The sequence below is a fragment of the Apis laboriosa genome, unplaced genomic scaffold (genome assembly GCF_014066325.1).
Source record: "Apis laboriosa isolate Shangri-la unplaced genomic scaffold, ASM1406632v1 scaffold5_cov152, whole genome shotgun sequence".
Taxonomy (NCBI): domain Eukaryota; kingdom Metazoa; phylum Arthropoda; class Insecta; order Hymenoptera; family Apidae; genus Apis; species Apis laboriosa.
In genome coordinates, this window is record NW_025223857.1 from 3700169 (window position 1) to 3715088 (window position 14920).

Below are 14920 nucleotides of genomic sequence, written 5' to 3' on the forward strand. Positions count from 1 at the left end.
AAACATTCTCTCGTCGTAAGGAGAGAAAGTTGTTGAAACCGAACACGTTTAATTTCTACTTTACGTGCGACAAAAAACGTAAACGTAGAAAGATAAAATAAATTTATATCGCTGACGATGTATGCCCAGGCTTTTGATCGTTGCTGTACGTATCCACGCGGAGAGAAGGAGGAGGAGGAGGGGGAGGGGGGAGGGGAGGGAAGGGAGGAAAAAAACCATGGAATAGGCCACTCGATGGTACTAAGAAAATCGCATGACCGCGTTGCCACGTTCTGTTGCAACAGCCAGAAAATAAAAGCCGCCCGAGGGAATGGAATAATATGGACACGTGTACATGTGGCATACCCACACACACAGGGGAAGGTAGCGCGAATAACGAAGCTATTGCTTATTCATTGCGATAACGTGGAATTTTCACCGCCGCTCGTTATTTCTTTTATCATCGAACCGATGTATTTAGAGCGCGTTTTTTTTTTCTTTTCTTTTCTTTTCTTTTCTTCTTTTTTTCCAAAAATAGGCCCATTTCCCGCCCGTCTTTTAACGTCTTCTTTTCAACAAGCTCGAGAAGAAGATCTCGCCGAATAGATTGGCTACTCGGAATGTGGCGGAATCGGAAGCGGAAACTCGAGGAAAATAGGGATTCGCAAGAATGGAACCGGTTTTTTCGAGATTGAAAAAACTGAAACCGAACTTCAACGATTCGAGTATTCCAAGCTTTGCGGAAAGATCGATGGAAAATATAAAAATGTAAAGTCGCGTAAAAATTTTGTGACGCTATAAACGTTCGAAGGAAGGATTTGTATTGAATAGAAGAAGAAGATTCTATGTTTCAAGGTTTGAGAATTACCGCGAAATCGTAGGAAATGGAAGGGAGAAATCAATTGCAAGGACGTCTAACAAAAAAAAAAAAAAAGAAAAAAACACAATATTGAATAACAATTACAACGACCTCGATGAATTACTTCACGATTCCTGTAACAGTTGATTCCAATTGTATTCAACGATAATGTAATTAGTGTAATTAACGTTTCCGCGAGTTGCACGAGGCAGAGAGGAGAATTTCATCCTGCAAACTCGAGCTGCTCGAATTCACGTTTAACTCCCCTTCCTAATAACTTAATCCTGTAATTATTAAAAATCCTATTAAAAATCACTGACAATCGATGAAATTTCGTAGATCAAACGTACGACCACGTTTCAATCGTGTAATCGAAAATTACTTAGAAGAGGATAAAAAGGAAAAAGGAACCGATGATCGAAAGCGACGAGTGCCGTTGAGACTGGAACGAATAACGATTTGAGCCGAAATCGGATCGATTTACTCGAGACTTGGCTCGAGAATGCTCGATCGAAGTGTACAAAGTCAAGGTCATACAATTTTTCTTTCCAGAAATCATTCTTATTTTTATTACTTGATGAACCGAATCGCGAGAATTCAAGATGTATCGAGATTTTTCCAAATATTCCTTTAATCCCTTTTCTTTAGAGATCTTCAGATTTTCGAATTTTCTTAATCGAATGCGAACACTTCCTTCCTCCCTTTCCTCTCTTCTTTTCCAAATATTTTCCCATTCCCCTCGCTTTTCCTCTTTCCCTCCTTTTTTTTATAATTCTCTCGATTCCAATCTAAAATTCGCGACGAAATATTTTCGCGAAACGATCCCGCATATTATATTTCGAGAAAAGAAATTTTATTCTTAGCATTCCTCCATCGATATCTCTGTCTCCCCCCCTCCCTCGAATATACACCTCGGTTGCACGTATCCGTCCATTGATTGGAACGGTGTATATACCCCCCCGTCGAACGATTTACGTCATTTCTGTTTAACGAGGTTCCACGTCGGTGGAAAATTCATCGATGGAATTAGACGAGAATAGTGGGAGGGAGGGGGGCATGTAGGCGACATTTCACAATTTTTCTATTCTCCTCCATTTCTTTTTTTTTCTTTTCTTTCCTTTTCTTTTCTTTTCCCTCTCCCCCTCGCAAGAATAATTACGCGCGATGCTCGCACGTGTAACTGTGAAAGTGTCCGTGCAACACGTGCGCCACCGGATGGAGAACGGTTACGCGACCGACTCACGACTCGGGTTGTCTGCTTTAAATTAAAGTCGCGTCACACGTCGAACCACGCGTATTCCGGGCTCGCGTGAAGGAAACGTGTGAACAGGTATCTGGAAAGGGAATAGTTGGGGGAAAAGGCGATCGTGATCAGATTCGGGTGATCGATCGATTGTTTTTTTTTTTTTTTCTTTCTTTTTTAGAGTGTGTTTAGAGATACTTTAAAATTTCAAATACGTGTGGAGAGTATGTGGAACTATATTAAATATAGTTGCAGTTCATCAAAAGGATATCGTGCGTTATATTAATGCAGCTCGTTTTTTATTTATTAAATAAAAACAATCTTTGATTGCCTATTGGATAACATTTTCCTCTGTAAATATCGAATTATTAACTAACATAACAAGTGAAAGATCGTTATGTCTCTAAAAAAAAACGATGATGCTTCGAAAATACTAAATAGCAGAAGCATCACGTAAGATGGTATAAGAATCTTGGAAATTTGCAATTGTGCCATTGTTTTTCCTGGATCTTAGCCATTGGCCGGGAAAGGAATTAGCTTTGAAAGAGATCTTTCAAGGTTTTCTGGAAATTCTTCGTAGCGTGTAAACGGAACGTCGAATAAAAGAAAACGTAGCGGGTCAATTGCGACGATCGTAAATATCAAAAGGTACGATAAGCAGATTTGCAGAATGGAACACGACGACCTCGGTTGGGAAGAGTTCAAGGGCTGAGAATTCTCGGATAATCGTGCTACGCGGTGCAAATGATATTCGAGTGTAAATGATCGATCGAAATGTATAGTGTTTTCTTTTTCTTTTTGTTTTTTTTTTTTTTTTTTTTTTTGAGTATCAACTGTTATTACCATTTTCTTTATCACATCGATATTTCAAAAATAATTGCAATTACTCTTCGAATTTTACCAAAGTTTCGTCATTGGCAGAGAGAATATGCATTACGAATATACATAATAATTCTAATAGTTATCAAAATGATTAAGTAGAAAAAAAAGGAAAAAACTTTGAAAAAATTTCGCTCGTGACGTCTGAAACCGAAGCGAATCGATGATTAGATAAATCTTGTTTTTCGTTAATTGGTATAAGTAATTGTTGTTTTGCATATTTGTATATAAAAAAAAAAAAAAAAAAAAAAAAAAAAAAACGTTAGAAAACGCGTGTATAAAGAAATTTTTAAACTCGATTTTTAATTTCGCGTGTAATAATAATTTAAACGAATGAATGCATTTATTTTAAAAATTGAAGATTCTCTCGTTATTTAAACGAATAAATCGTTCGAATTATCGAGCTTGTCGAAATTTCACCCTTTCGTCACGCGTTTACGAAAATCGTCTAAATCGAACGACTCTTAATTACAATTACAAAAAACAAAAAAAAAGAAAACACGAAAAGAGAAAAGGAATTTTGTCAGTCATCAAGAATTTCGTAATAAAATGCAAATTAAGCGGTAAATAATCTCGAAACAAAGGCCAGTAATCACCCGAACCGGTTCCACAGTCACCGACACAATTGCAGATAATTACGTTAACGAGCGTAAATTTATTCGGATCGTTAAATCGAGTTTACGCGATCGACGAGATCACGCGAGAAGATTGATAAAAAAAGATGCGTATCGCATCGATACGTCTCGCGCGTGAGATATTTCACAGCCGAAAATGAAGACGAAATCACGAGAAGCCGAGAAGGAATCGTGTGTATATGTGTATGTGTATATACATACACATCTATGCAACTAGACTGGACGAGCAGATAACGATGAACGTAATAATTGCAGTTGCGCTTTGCCTCGTTCCAAGGACTGCAAAATAAAAAAAAAAAAAAAAAAAAAAAAACTAACCAATAGTATAAGTTATCTAGCCATACCGCTTGCGTGGATGCGACGTATGTGAGTGAAAAAGAGAGAGAGAAAAAAATGAATGGATTCTGAATTTGCAAATTTTTTTTTTCCTTATGTAATATTCAAATACCTCTTTTCCATAAGGAGATAAGGAAAATTAAAATTAATGACTACCGCCATTGCGTTCGAGTCGAACAATAATACATCTCTCCGAAACCATTGATTATTAAGATGATTATCCCCTGTTCCAACGTCTTACGAAAATTAGGCTCCTTTCTCGAGGGAAAATAAAAATTAAATTCGACAAGATTGAATACAATCGAGTGTACAAAAATTAAAAAAGAAGAAAAAGAAGAAGAAGAAGAATAGAAAATTCTAAGGGTTTCGTGCACGAGTTACAGATTTTTTTCCCTTTTTCGTTACGTTTTTGCAGTGCACGCATTGCAAGTTCCTGGCAGAAGAATCGCGGATCCCGATAAAACAGAGGAGTCGTTGAACGGCGAGATTTATTAAAACCCCCGGTCTCTCGTAGCCTTCTCTCTTTTTTCTTTTATTTTTTATTTTTTTTTTCCTTTTTTTTTTTATTTCCAAGCTTTTACGAGCAGATATCAACCCGCTATCGCGAAACTCGTTCCGCGAACGCGAAGATAGGGACGAAATAACACGTCGAATAATATCTGGCTCGTGTGAATGTCCACGTACCGCTGTTTACGAACATGTATCCACAGATTACCGTGTTTACAGCGGAGAGAGATCCATCGAGAGACTCGAAGAGTCAGATTAGAGAGGAAACGATGGCGAGGATCGATCGTCGAGGGGGATGAAAAGGGGGGCGTTGGGATTTCACAATGGCTCGCGTTGTGAACGAAATAAAATCACATCCACGTATATCTCCTCGAATAATAATCGTTCGAGTGTGGATCCACGCCAAATCTCAATTCTCTCCTTTTCCTTTGAAAAAAAAAAAAATTGTTTTTTTTAACTATTATTCGCGATATAATTTACCAACTTAATTTCTTCAATCAAGCGTGGATCCATGCGAATTCTTTCTCTTTCCTTTGGAAAAAAAAAAATAAAAATTGACAAGGAAATTATTTTTAATCATTATTATAATACTACTATATATAATTTATCGATTTAGTTTCTAATCAAGCGCGGATCGAATTTTAATTTTAATTATAGTTCGCGATATATCTCTGAAAAAGGATACGCATTCTCGAAGGATTATTGAACCTAAACATTTACGAAGGCGATTGCCTTCCTCAGTTTTTTCAAATAAATCTCATCGTGACTTACGTTTTAATTTTCTCTCGTCGAGAGAAGAATGTCAAGAAGTTTATTCCATTCGCTTTCGAAGGAGGACCAGTTTGACGATAATACACTTGATACATCCCTCTATCCGCGAATCGTTCGAGACAAAGAGGATGATTGCGGGGTAAGGGGAGAGAAATCGCTCTCGAGCTACCTCGGTCAAGTACACGCAGCGATATTCGCCCGTTCGTCGCTTTTCTAAACGAGCCCGTGCATTCTTACCCATCGATTGGTCCGCGCGGATTGCATTATTCAAAGCGACGCGAATCCATTATCCCGCGACTCGTTTCTCTTTCCACCACGGTTGGCTCGCGAAATTCCACGAAATTCCGCGTCAACGATCCATGCTCGTCGGATACTCGAGAAGGATCTTCCCAGGAGGGATACATCGATGAAATTTAAAAATTTTCTCGAGAGTAATTGGTCTCGAACGAGAGAGTCGAAAGATCCCTCGAAAGATGGAGAATATTTCTTCTAAATGGAAAAATAGTTTCGTCTCTAGCGCAGAGTAGGAACACGTGTCCCTAGGAAAATTCGAAACCTTGAAACTCCTCGTTAGGGGAGAAAAGAAAGAGGGAAGATGATCGTTGCGAGTATTTATACGTTATCCTTCACGGTTGCCCTCGAAAGATAAAACTGTTATCCGAAAAACTTTCCTTCAAAAAAAAAAAATAGAAAAAGAAAAATAAGAAAGAAAGTTGGAATCTATTCTTAGGCTAAATCCGAACAACGTTTGCCAGATGTCACACAGTTTGCCGCTTGAACGCCTTTCTGTTCAGAATTCAAGATAATCTGTCTGCTCTCTTTCAATAATAAGCACGACGTGTCACCTTCGTCTTATTCAACTGGGAAACTCCTTCAGACGGTAATTGTCCCTCTCCTTAAATGTCACTGACTAGTTAACACAACACAGGCGCGACATTCGAATGTAATTAGACGATTATATAAAGTGTTTATTTTTAAACAATTGAAATTTAAAATTTAAAACGACATATATATATTGCTCACGCGATAACAAAGAAATCGTATTTTAAAAAGTATCGTTTTATCGCGCGATAGATAATAAGAATATATTTTCAATATTAAATTTTAAAAAAATATCATTACCTTTTTTTTTTTTCTTTACGTAATCGCGTAACAATTCCGACACCTGCTCAAATTGGAAGAACAAAGACACAACACAGTATCCAATCACATCCATTTATCATCTCCACGATGGAGGATGGCCTGAAACGTCCGCTCGGATCCCGCATCTCTCACCTGACCGATCATTATCCGTTCGAAAGTTTTACAAGCAGGCCAAAGACCCGTCGCGAGGACCGTCGTCCACGCGTCGGTAGTGATAAATTAATTCAAGGCCAGCGGGAATAAAAGACCCAGGGGTCCATGAAACGAACGAACGGACCTCGTCCAACCGTGTGTTTTCACGTACTGTTATCGAGATGGAGACGCGGGGGTCAGAGGTGGCCAGCCAGCCCACGTTTCCATCGAGAAAGAAATCCAATTTCGCGCGCATCCCGAGGCGAGTTGGCCGCATCAGCTGACGGCCGTTCCAACTCGGTCGATCCAATTGAATCCAATGGCCGAGAAAAGGTATCAACGATGGCGGACACGGCGAAGTTGCAAACCCTCTTCTTCCTTCTATTCACCCTGGGTCGCGATGCGGAAAAGATCACGACGAAACGAATCGGACTTTTGTCGCCGCCATTTTCGCTCTCCGGGGATAGAGGTTCGAAAGATTCCGTGGAATAAATCACGGAGTTGGAAAGAATTTTTCCTCCGTTCTTTTCGTTCGAGCGATCTTCGATTGGAAGAGGTTCTCTCTCTCTCTTTCTCTCTCGTTCGAATAAAGAGGTATTTGTTCTTGTTTGTACAGAGGAGGCTCGCGTCGAGAGGAGTTCGATGACTTTTTAAGATTCTCCAGCGGCGAATATATTAAAATTTATACGTAGGATTTACGTAAGTTTCTTTTCTTCTCTTTTCTTGTCTTTCTTCTTTCTTTCTTCGCCGTACGATTCTATTATACGGGACGAACGTCCGTCACGTATCAATTGCGACGATAAAATGGGATTAAGATACGCTAAGGAAACGTTGCCTCGAACGACCTCGAATGTGAAACCTGATGCTCGCTTTTAAGATCACCTTAGCTTCGTAAACAAACACGTTAACCGCCCGTGCCCGAAACGAAACAAAATTATCCGACGAATAATCTCGCGTTTCAAGCACCATTGTGCGCACACTGGCATACCAATTCTTTGCTTATAAACAGTCATCGATGGCAGGTAGATATATATATATATATATACATCTCAAGAATAAACATTCGTTTCATCGATACGAAATTATTTTCGTTAATCTTCCCTTCGAAAAAGTATCGTTACAATTTACGATGTAATTCTATCAAAACAGAAAAAAGAATATATCCTTTTCTTCTTTCGAAGAATTTCTAATTATTATAGAGAGATAACACTTATCACGGGTCAAAGATAAAACAAATGATGGTTCATCAAAACATTAGCAGAAATTTAGACAATTAATTAGCCGGATATAACTAGTCGCAAAAAGAAAAAAAAAAGAAAAAAATGTTTTCAGAAGCAGTTTATATTCCTTTTCAAACCCACATCCTGTTACATTCCTCCTCCTCCTCCTCCTTCTCCACCTTGGGATCCGATTCATCCGTGCACAGCTGTTCCATCCTCGGCCATCTAACGAAAACCGCCGCGTTTCCTCGAACGCTTACCTTCGCTCGCAGCCGGTACACCCAAGCGACAGAGGTTCGCGTGTCGAATCGTCAGCTGACGGTGGAAACGTCACGTAAGCATGGCATAGATAGACCGTGAGACAGTCCAGCATTTAAACGTAGATGTAGATCGTGACAACTACCGTGACCGCTCGTTGTAAAATGTATATACAATATTCCTTCTTCTCCTTGACTCTTCTCCTCCTCTTTAGAACACAACGCTTGTCCGACGATAATTCTTCGATCGCTCTTCGATTTATTATTTCGAGATTATCGTTCCTCGAGCGATACTCGAGGATGAATAAGAGATTAATAAGAAAAAAAAAAAAAAAGGATTCGGATTTTAAATGTTTGAATTCTGAAGGCATATACGCTAATCGATCCCTTCGTCATTCTTTGCCTCGATTAAATTGACTTCAACGATTGGCTAGCGAAATAAATATTCCACCTGTTCGCTCTTGCTCTTACTGTATAGATTGATCCTCCGTAGATGGTTACGTAATGGTTATGTATACATTACGAAATGCACTCGTTTCAACTTTTCCAGTTTCCAGAAAACTCTTCTCTTCGGATTGATAAGAAACAAAAATTCGAAACGATACACGCGTCGAAGAGAAGTCGTTGGATTTTCGTTACAAAGTAGCGAAATTCTCTCCGCTATCGAGAAATTCGCTATTCGAGCAATTTCCTTATCAGTTACTCTCTCTCTCTCTCTCTCTGCCTCTCTCTCGTAACGAGTTATGTCATTACTTTACGCGATACGTACACGGTTATCGCGGTGCATGCTTATAATGGCTCGAGCTCGTAATTAAAAATTTGTCGAAGCAAAGAACATGTACATTTTTTTTACACTTTTATCATCGTGTCTATCGGGCACGTGTGCTACCATTACCTTCGTATCACGTATAATGGTATCGCCTCGAATCGAGAAAGGGGAAGAAGAGATCCGAGAGAGTTCTCCACGCGTCAATGATGAAATAATGAATAGTGTTCTTGTGCATATTTATCCTTTTCCTTGCAATTCCTAATCGGCAAAAGACGATCGATTAAAAATTTCCTCGATAAGGATTTTTAAGTTTTTAACAGCGTCGAGTGCGAATTCGAGAGAATCTCGATGATTAGAGGGAAACTCTAAGCTCGACAAGGATTCTTATCGACAATGGAGAAGAGGAAGAAATATTGAGAATCTCCGAACAATTGTTTTTCCTCTCGCGAAACGTTGTGCATGTGTCATTGCACCCTTAACAACAGGATCGATAGTTGTCCCCGAACTCTCGAAATATCGGCTTTAAGTTGAACGATGGGTGAAAGAAAACGCGGGGGTACGCGGTCACGCTTCGAAGGAACGAACAAGGAAAAAGAGGATCGGGTTCTTCTCTCGCCGATTCATCTCGACAATCCTTTAACAATCCTTTAACAATCCTAGCCTGATCTTTCCAATTTCCACCTTCGCTCTTTCTTTCTTTCCTTCGATTGCGCGAAACGAGATGAAATTCGAAACGAGTTGCACGAATAAAGAAAAGAGAAACAGAATTTCAATCTCTCCTTTTACTTAGGAAAGAAAAGAAAAAGAATATTTCGCTTTAATAAGACACTTAAGATATAAACTCTAAACATGGATGCAAGTTATTATTCCAACTAGCCAGCGCAACAAGATAACGTACTCGAGCCGACCACCCACTTCCTTTCCCCCGTTTAAAAATTCGCCTAACCGTTCACCCCGGTTTCGAAACAACTTCCTGTCGTTTCTTTTAAACGAAACAGAAGAAATAACGTTTCAAAAATTTCGTTTCAAAAATCGTGGATCTACATAGAAGACGCACAAGCTGCTATATTCCGTATTCGCTCTTTCGTTCAGCCGCGTGCCGGCGATTAACCAATTTCGCCGAGGAAACGATGCGTCGTCGACCCAGTTCCAACTTCGACTCGTCGTGGTGACGTTTCTCAAAGAAACGAGATCGTTATCCGTCCGGATAAAAGAATCGGGTCAAAGTTGGCCGCGAGTTGCTCATTGGCGCGGGTCAAAGTCTTGTTGCGTCTACGAGCGCGCCTATCTTGATGCCTGTATTCGAGTTTTTCGCTCGAAAGGGAGGAACGAGGGGAGACGTGATCCGTCTAAACTCGAGACAAGGGGAGGGAAACCTCTTTGCGATTCGTGACGCTTTGCAGGAGGCTTAAACCGCACGATTAAAGGGGGGGAAAGGAGCACGATGGTGCAAGAAAAAAAAAAAAAAAAAAAAAGTGGGTATTATCGGAGAGATTATTGAGAATATTCATGGAGATGCAAATTTTGTCCGCGCCGATGAATGTTTTATGTAAGCAAAGATGGTCGAAAGATGGAAACCTTCCGTTTTCTGATCGTGACCCTTTTAATTCAGCCAATAAAAGATCTGTTGTGTAACTGTATGCCGCACGATGAAAGCATAACGGTTTCGATTAATTTGTTGTTAATCTTCCAATCGCCCCTCCGTCGTTGAGAATGAAAATTGTGCGATAAAGGTAAACGAAGGATGATTAATCCTTGATCGATATCCATAAGTTACCAAAGATTGGATATTTCGTCGAAAATTTTGAGTCTAATTAAATTGCACCAAAGAAAAATACCTTGCGTTTGAATGAATCGAAGGATGATTATTAGCGAATTAATCCTTGATTGATATCCATAAGTTGCCAAAAATTGGATATTTCGTCGAAAATTTTGACACGAGGATTAAATTGCATCAAAGAAAAATACCTTGCGTTTGAATGAATCGAAGGATGATTATTAGCGAATTAATCCTTGATCGATATCCATAAGTTATCAAAAATGGATATTTCGTCGAAAATTTTGAGTCGAATTAAATAGCACCAAAAAGGGAAAGAGTAGAAAAAGGAACACGTTGCGTTTCTCAAAATGTAGTAGAATTTCATAGAATGAAGAATAAACGAAGGATGACGATTTTTGCCGACATTCAACATCCATAAGTTGAGAAAATATTCGCGAATATTTATAAAAATTGAATATTTCGTGGAAATATATTCGATCATCTTCGACACGAGGACAGAATGAATCGAAGAAGGGAAGTGGACTCGAACGATAGATGGCACGTTTCGTTGCGAAAATCGAAAGTGGGAGCGATAAGAGCGAACTTGATCGTTATTTCAGGGACCGGTGGAAACGGTGAACGCGAGGCGCATCGCGATACCGAGTTGGTCTGCGGTTTACGTTACGTGGGCCGAGGGACGTGAATCGCCGCGTGAAACCCGAGGTCCGCGCGATAAGACGGCCGAGGAATAGGAATAGGAAAGAGCCTTAGACGGGAAGAAATCGATTTTACGGAGAACGAAAAGGATGAAACGTGTTAATGAAACGAAGCGTTAACTCGTGTTATCGTATTTTTCGAATATAATAATACAACCGGTATTTTATTTATTCCGCTTGTTGCGAACTTGGAGAATAAAGAGGATTGCGAAAAGAAAAAGAAAAAAAAATAAAAAAATAAAAAAGTCGTTGGCGAGATTTCCATAAATTTTAGCGAAAGAGCACTGAGATGGAGCGCGCAATTCACAGACTCTTAACGATATTGGAAGGACGTTAAAGATCGTTGAAATTCAAAGCGTAGAATTCTTGGAAATCTTAATAATCTTATCGCATATCAACTCGCATCGTCTATTAATAGTACAATTTCTTTCGTCGCTTGTCACCGAGAAAACTGCCAAACTAAAAATTTAAGCTTCGATTTCCCGATGCAGGAAATTAACCTTGCGATGGATAGAACGCACGATCTAAGAATGGAAAAATTCGTTGAAACTCGAAACGTGTAGAATTCTTGGAAATCTTGACGATCTCACGTACGTACGATACGTTCTTTATTCCATTTCCACTGAATCGTCATACAAAAATGTTGTTAAAACTGTCAAAGCAACACTTTAATTCGCTTCAAATTCGATTTCGATTCCAGTTGCACGCTTCGACCTTGCGATGAAATGCACGACCTAAGAATGGAAAGATCGTCGAATAACTCTTGGAAATCTTGACGATCTCACGTACATATGATACGTTCTTTATTCCAAAAATGTTGTTAAAATTGTCAAAGCAACACTTTAATTCGCTTCAAATTCGATTTCGATTCCAGTTGCACGCTTCGACCTTGCGATGAAATGCACGATCTAAGAATGGAAAGATCGTTGAAACTCGAATAACTCTTGGAAATCTTGACGATCTCACGTACGTACGATACGTTCTTTATTCCATTTCCACTGAATCGTCATACAGAAATGTTAAAATTATCAAAGCAACACTTTAATTCGCTTCAAATTCGATTTCGATTCGAATTGCACGCTTCGACCTTGCGATGAAATGCACGACCTAAGAATGGAAAGATCGTTGAAACTCGAATAACTCTTGGAAATCTTGACGATCTCACGTACGTACGATACGTTCTTTATTCCATTTCCACTGAATCGTTATACAGAAATGTTAAAATAAAAATTCGATTTCGATTCCGGTTGCACGCTTCGACCTTGCGACGGATGAAACGCACGATCGTAAGGATCGTGGAATAACGACGACGAACGCGCGGTTAACGACTTAACGGTACACGGGGAGGGGGAGGAGGAGGGGAGGGGAGGGGAGGGAGAGGGGCGCCACGGTTAACGCTCGCGCCGGTTGCGAACGTCGAGACGCTTGTCGACGCTCGTGTTTGGAAAGAGGCGTCGAGGCGAGACGGTGGACCAGAAGATGGTGACGCGATTCAGCGTCTAGACGGGCAAAGGGCGATATCGCGAAACACAAAACCTCGTACTCTTTCTATTTTATATAATTTCACTCGAATTGTGCAACTTGTTATTCGATCGAATGCGATAAAGAGGATGACGAGAAATTGCTTCCTTCGAGGGGATTGGTGAAATGGAGTGTTTCTATTCTTAACGAACAAGATAAAAACTTGTGCTGCCTTTTTTAATCCTTTGCTCTCCAACGGTGACTCTCGGTCACTGGGATTGTTGCGGCAACTTGAACAATATTTATTTATTGTTTGATTCTTTTAGAATGTCGCTTCATAAATAGATTCCTAAGCCCTTTACGTATAATCTTATGTTATGTAATCTTATCTTATGAGGCCACCGAATGTCTGAAGTTGCTGGTTCGACCGAGCGAAACAGGCCTGGAGTGCAAAGGGTTAAAAGATGAAACGTGTCTTTATTTAAGACCGATTACTTAAATCCTATCGAATATTCTACTTAAAAGCAATAAGGAAAAATCCTATTGCACGATGCAATGATTGAATCGCCGAATCTCGGAATAAAGCACGAAGATAGTTTTAAAGATAGTTAAATATCGAAACTCTGCAAGCTCTCCATCTCTCACTCGACTGTTGGCCGTCGTTCCAAACGACACGGAATATATTATAATAAAGCTTCGCGCCATTGGACACGCGAATGGCTAAACATTGCCATTCATCGGACGAGCTAGCCTCGGTCAATATTCGCGTTCCAATCACGGTCCACCGCACACGGTAAACGCCATCAACGTGATCGTAATGAGATTGGATCGAAACACCGTATTCATTCGAATCCACCGAAATTACAATTACCATTAGCACGATCGAGCAAGATCGAGGAATCTCGAAGGGAGAAGGAGAGTGAAAATAATCCACGAGTCGTCCATCGTGTAGCATAGCGTAGGCGAGTTTCCAAAAACAGCACAGGTTGTCCCTATCTTCACGCTGATATCCTATTCTTTTTTTCTTTCGTGTTTTCGACTATAAGGATCGTTATTAGCGATTCTCGATCAACGAAACCTATCGTCGTTACCTTTTTTTCTTCCCACTCAGTCACGCGATTTTCAATCTCGGAAAGACGAAAAATATTTTGATCTTTGAAATTTGATGGCACGTGCGACGAGAAAAGATCTGGATCTCTTCGACTCGACTTTTTCTTTTCACGAATTTTAATTTAAAATTTTCGATGCGATTAATTGCACGGATCGTGGGAACAATCCGTTGTTTTTCAAGAATGGTGGAACAAGTCAAAGTATGGGGCGGGAGAGGAGGAGTGTTACCGGCAGGAAATGGAAAAAGCTAAAGGGGAGGGGAGGGGTTGAAGAAAACTCACAGGTGAAGAAGCTCGTCACTCACCGGAACCGTAATCTATGCTCGGCGTGGGCGGAAGGTGGCTCTCAATGGCGGCCTTGCTGAACAAATAGATCGGATTCGTGTCGGTTCCGGCCGAGTAGGAGCACACACGCGCGGTTGGTTCCAGGCTTTCGCCTCCGCTCATCAGGAGCACCTGGTGCGCCGAGACCACGCCGCATTCTCTCTCGATCGCTTCCTTCAGTTGGGCGACACTGCGCAGAAAAGAGAAAAAGAAATCGTGTTAATAGTTATACCTAGTTGGTGGCCAACCGATCTCTGCTGGGGAAAAAAGAAAAAAGAAAAAGAGGAACGGATCGTTAAAACGGTACTTTATCAGATTCGAAAATTAAAAGTAATCAAAATTCATGAATTTGTAAAAAATTGTGTAAAGAATTCAAAGATTCTTGACGATTCTGAATTTTCTGAATGTGTGATTCGAGCTAAATAATATATATCAAGCTAAATAAATTAACGGAGATTCAAATTCCTCGAAGAGAACAATATTCGAGCGATTCGATTTAATACCGTATTATAATTTTTAATTGCGATATGCTCGATCTTTGCTACACGATAAATTCTATGATAAAGCGGGGCAGTCGTACAGCTTCAGCGTCATCGATGCCGTGATTAAGGTCAAGATTATCCGTGGCCGTATCAGAGAAGCGAGCTGCTCTTAGACGAGGCAACAAAAGTCCGAGTAATCGGGGAAACTTGGAAGACTTCTGCGTAGCTGGACGTTCTAGCGCGAGATCACGCCTTGCAGAAAACAGTACGAATACACGGAACACCGTTTAACTTTTACGCGACCTGGTTTTTACCGAGCCGTTCGCGCAGAGAGATAGT

The 14920-nt window shown here is 40.1% G+C and overlaps 1 protein-coding gene across 3 annotated transcripts in view; it reads right to left on the reverse strand.

The window, feature by feature from the left end:
* LOC122717984 (RB1-inducible coiled-coil protein 1) overlaps positions 1-14920 on the reverse strand; it is a 42256-nt gene that overhangs the window by 19997 nt on the left and 7339 nt on the right. For 2 of the 3 annotated variants that reach the window (XM_043942590.1, XM_043942587.1), the window contains exon 2: positions 14081-14289. In XM_043942590.1, the coding sequence (XP_043798525.1) occupies positions 14081-14289 (209 nt within the window). Of the gene's footprint in view, positions 1-14057; positions 14290-14920 lie in introns of those variants that run through there. The other variant, XM_043942588.1, reaches the window with a different exon arrangement.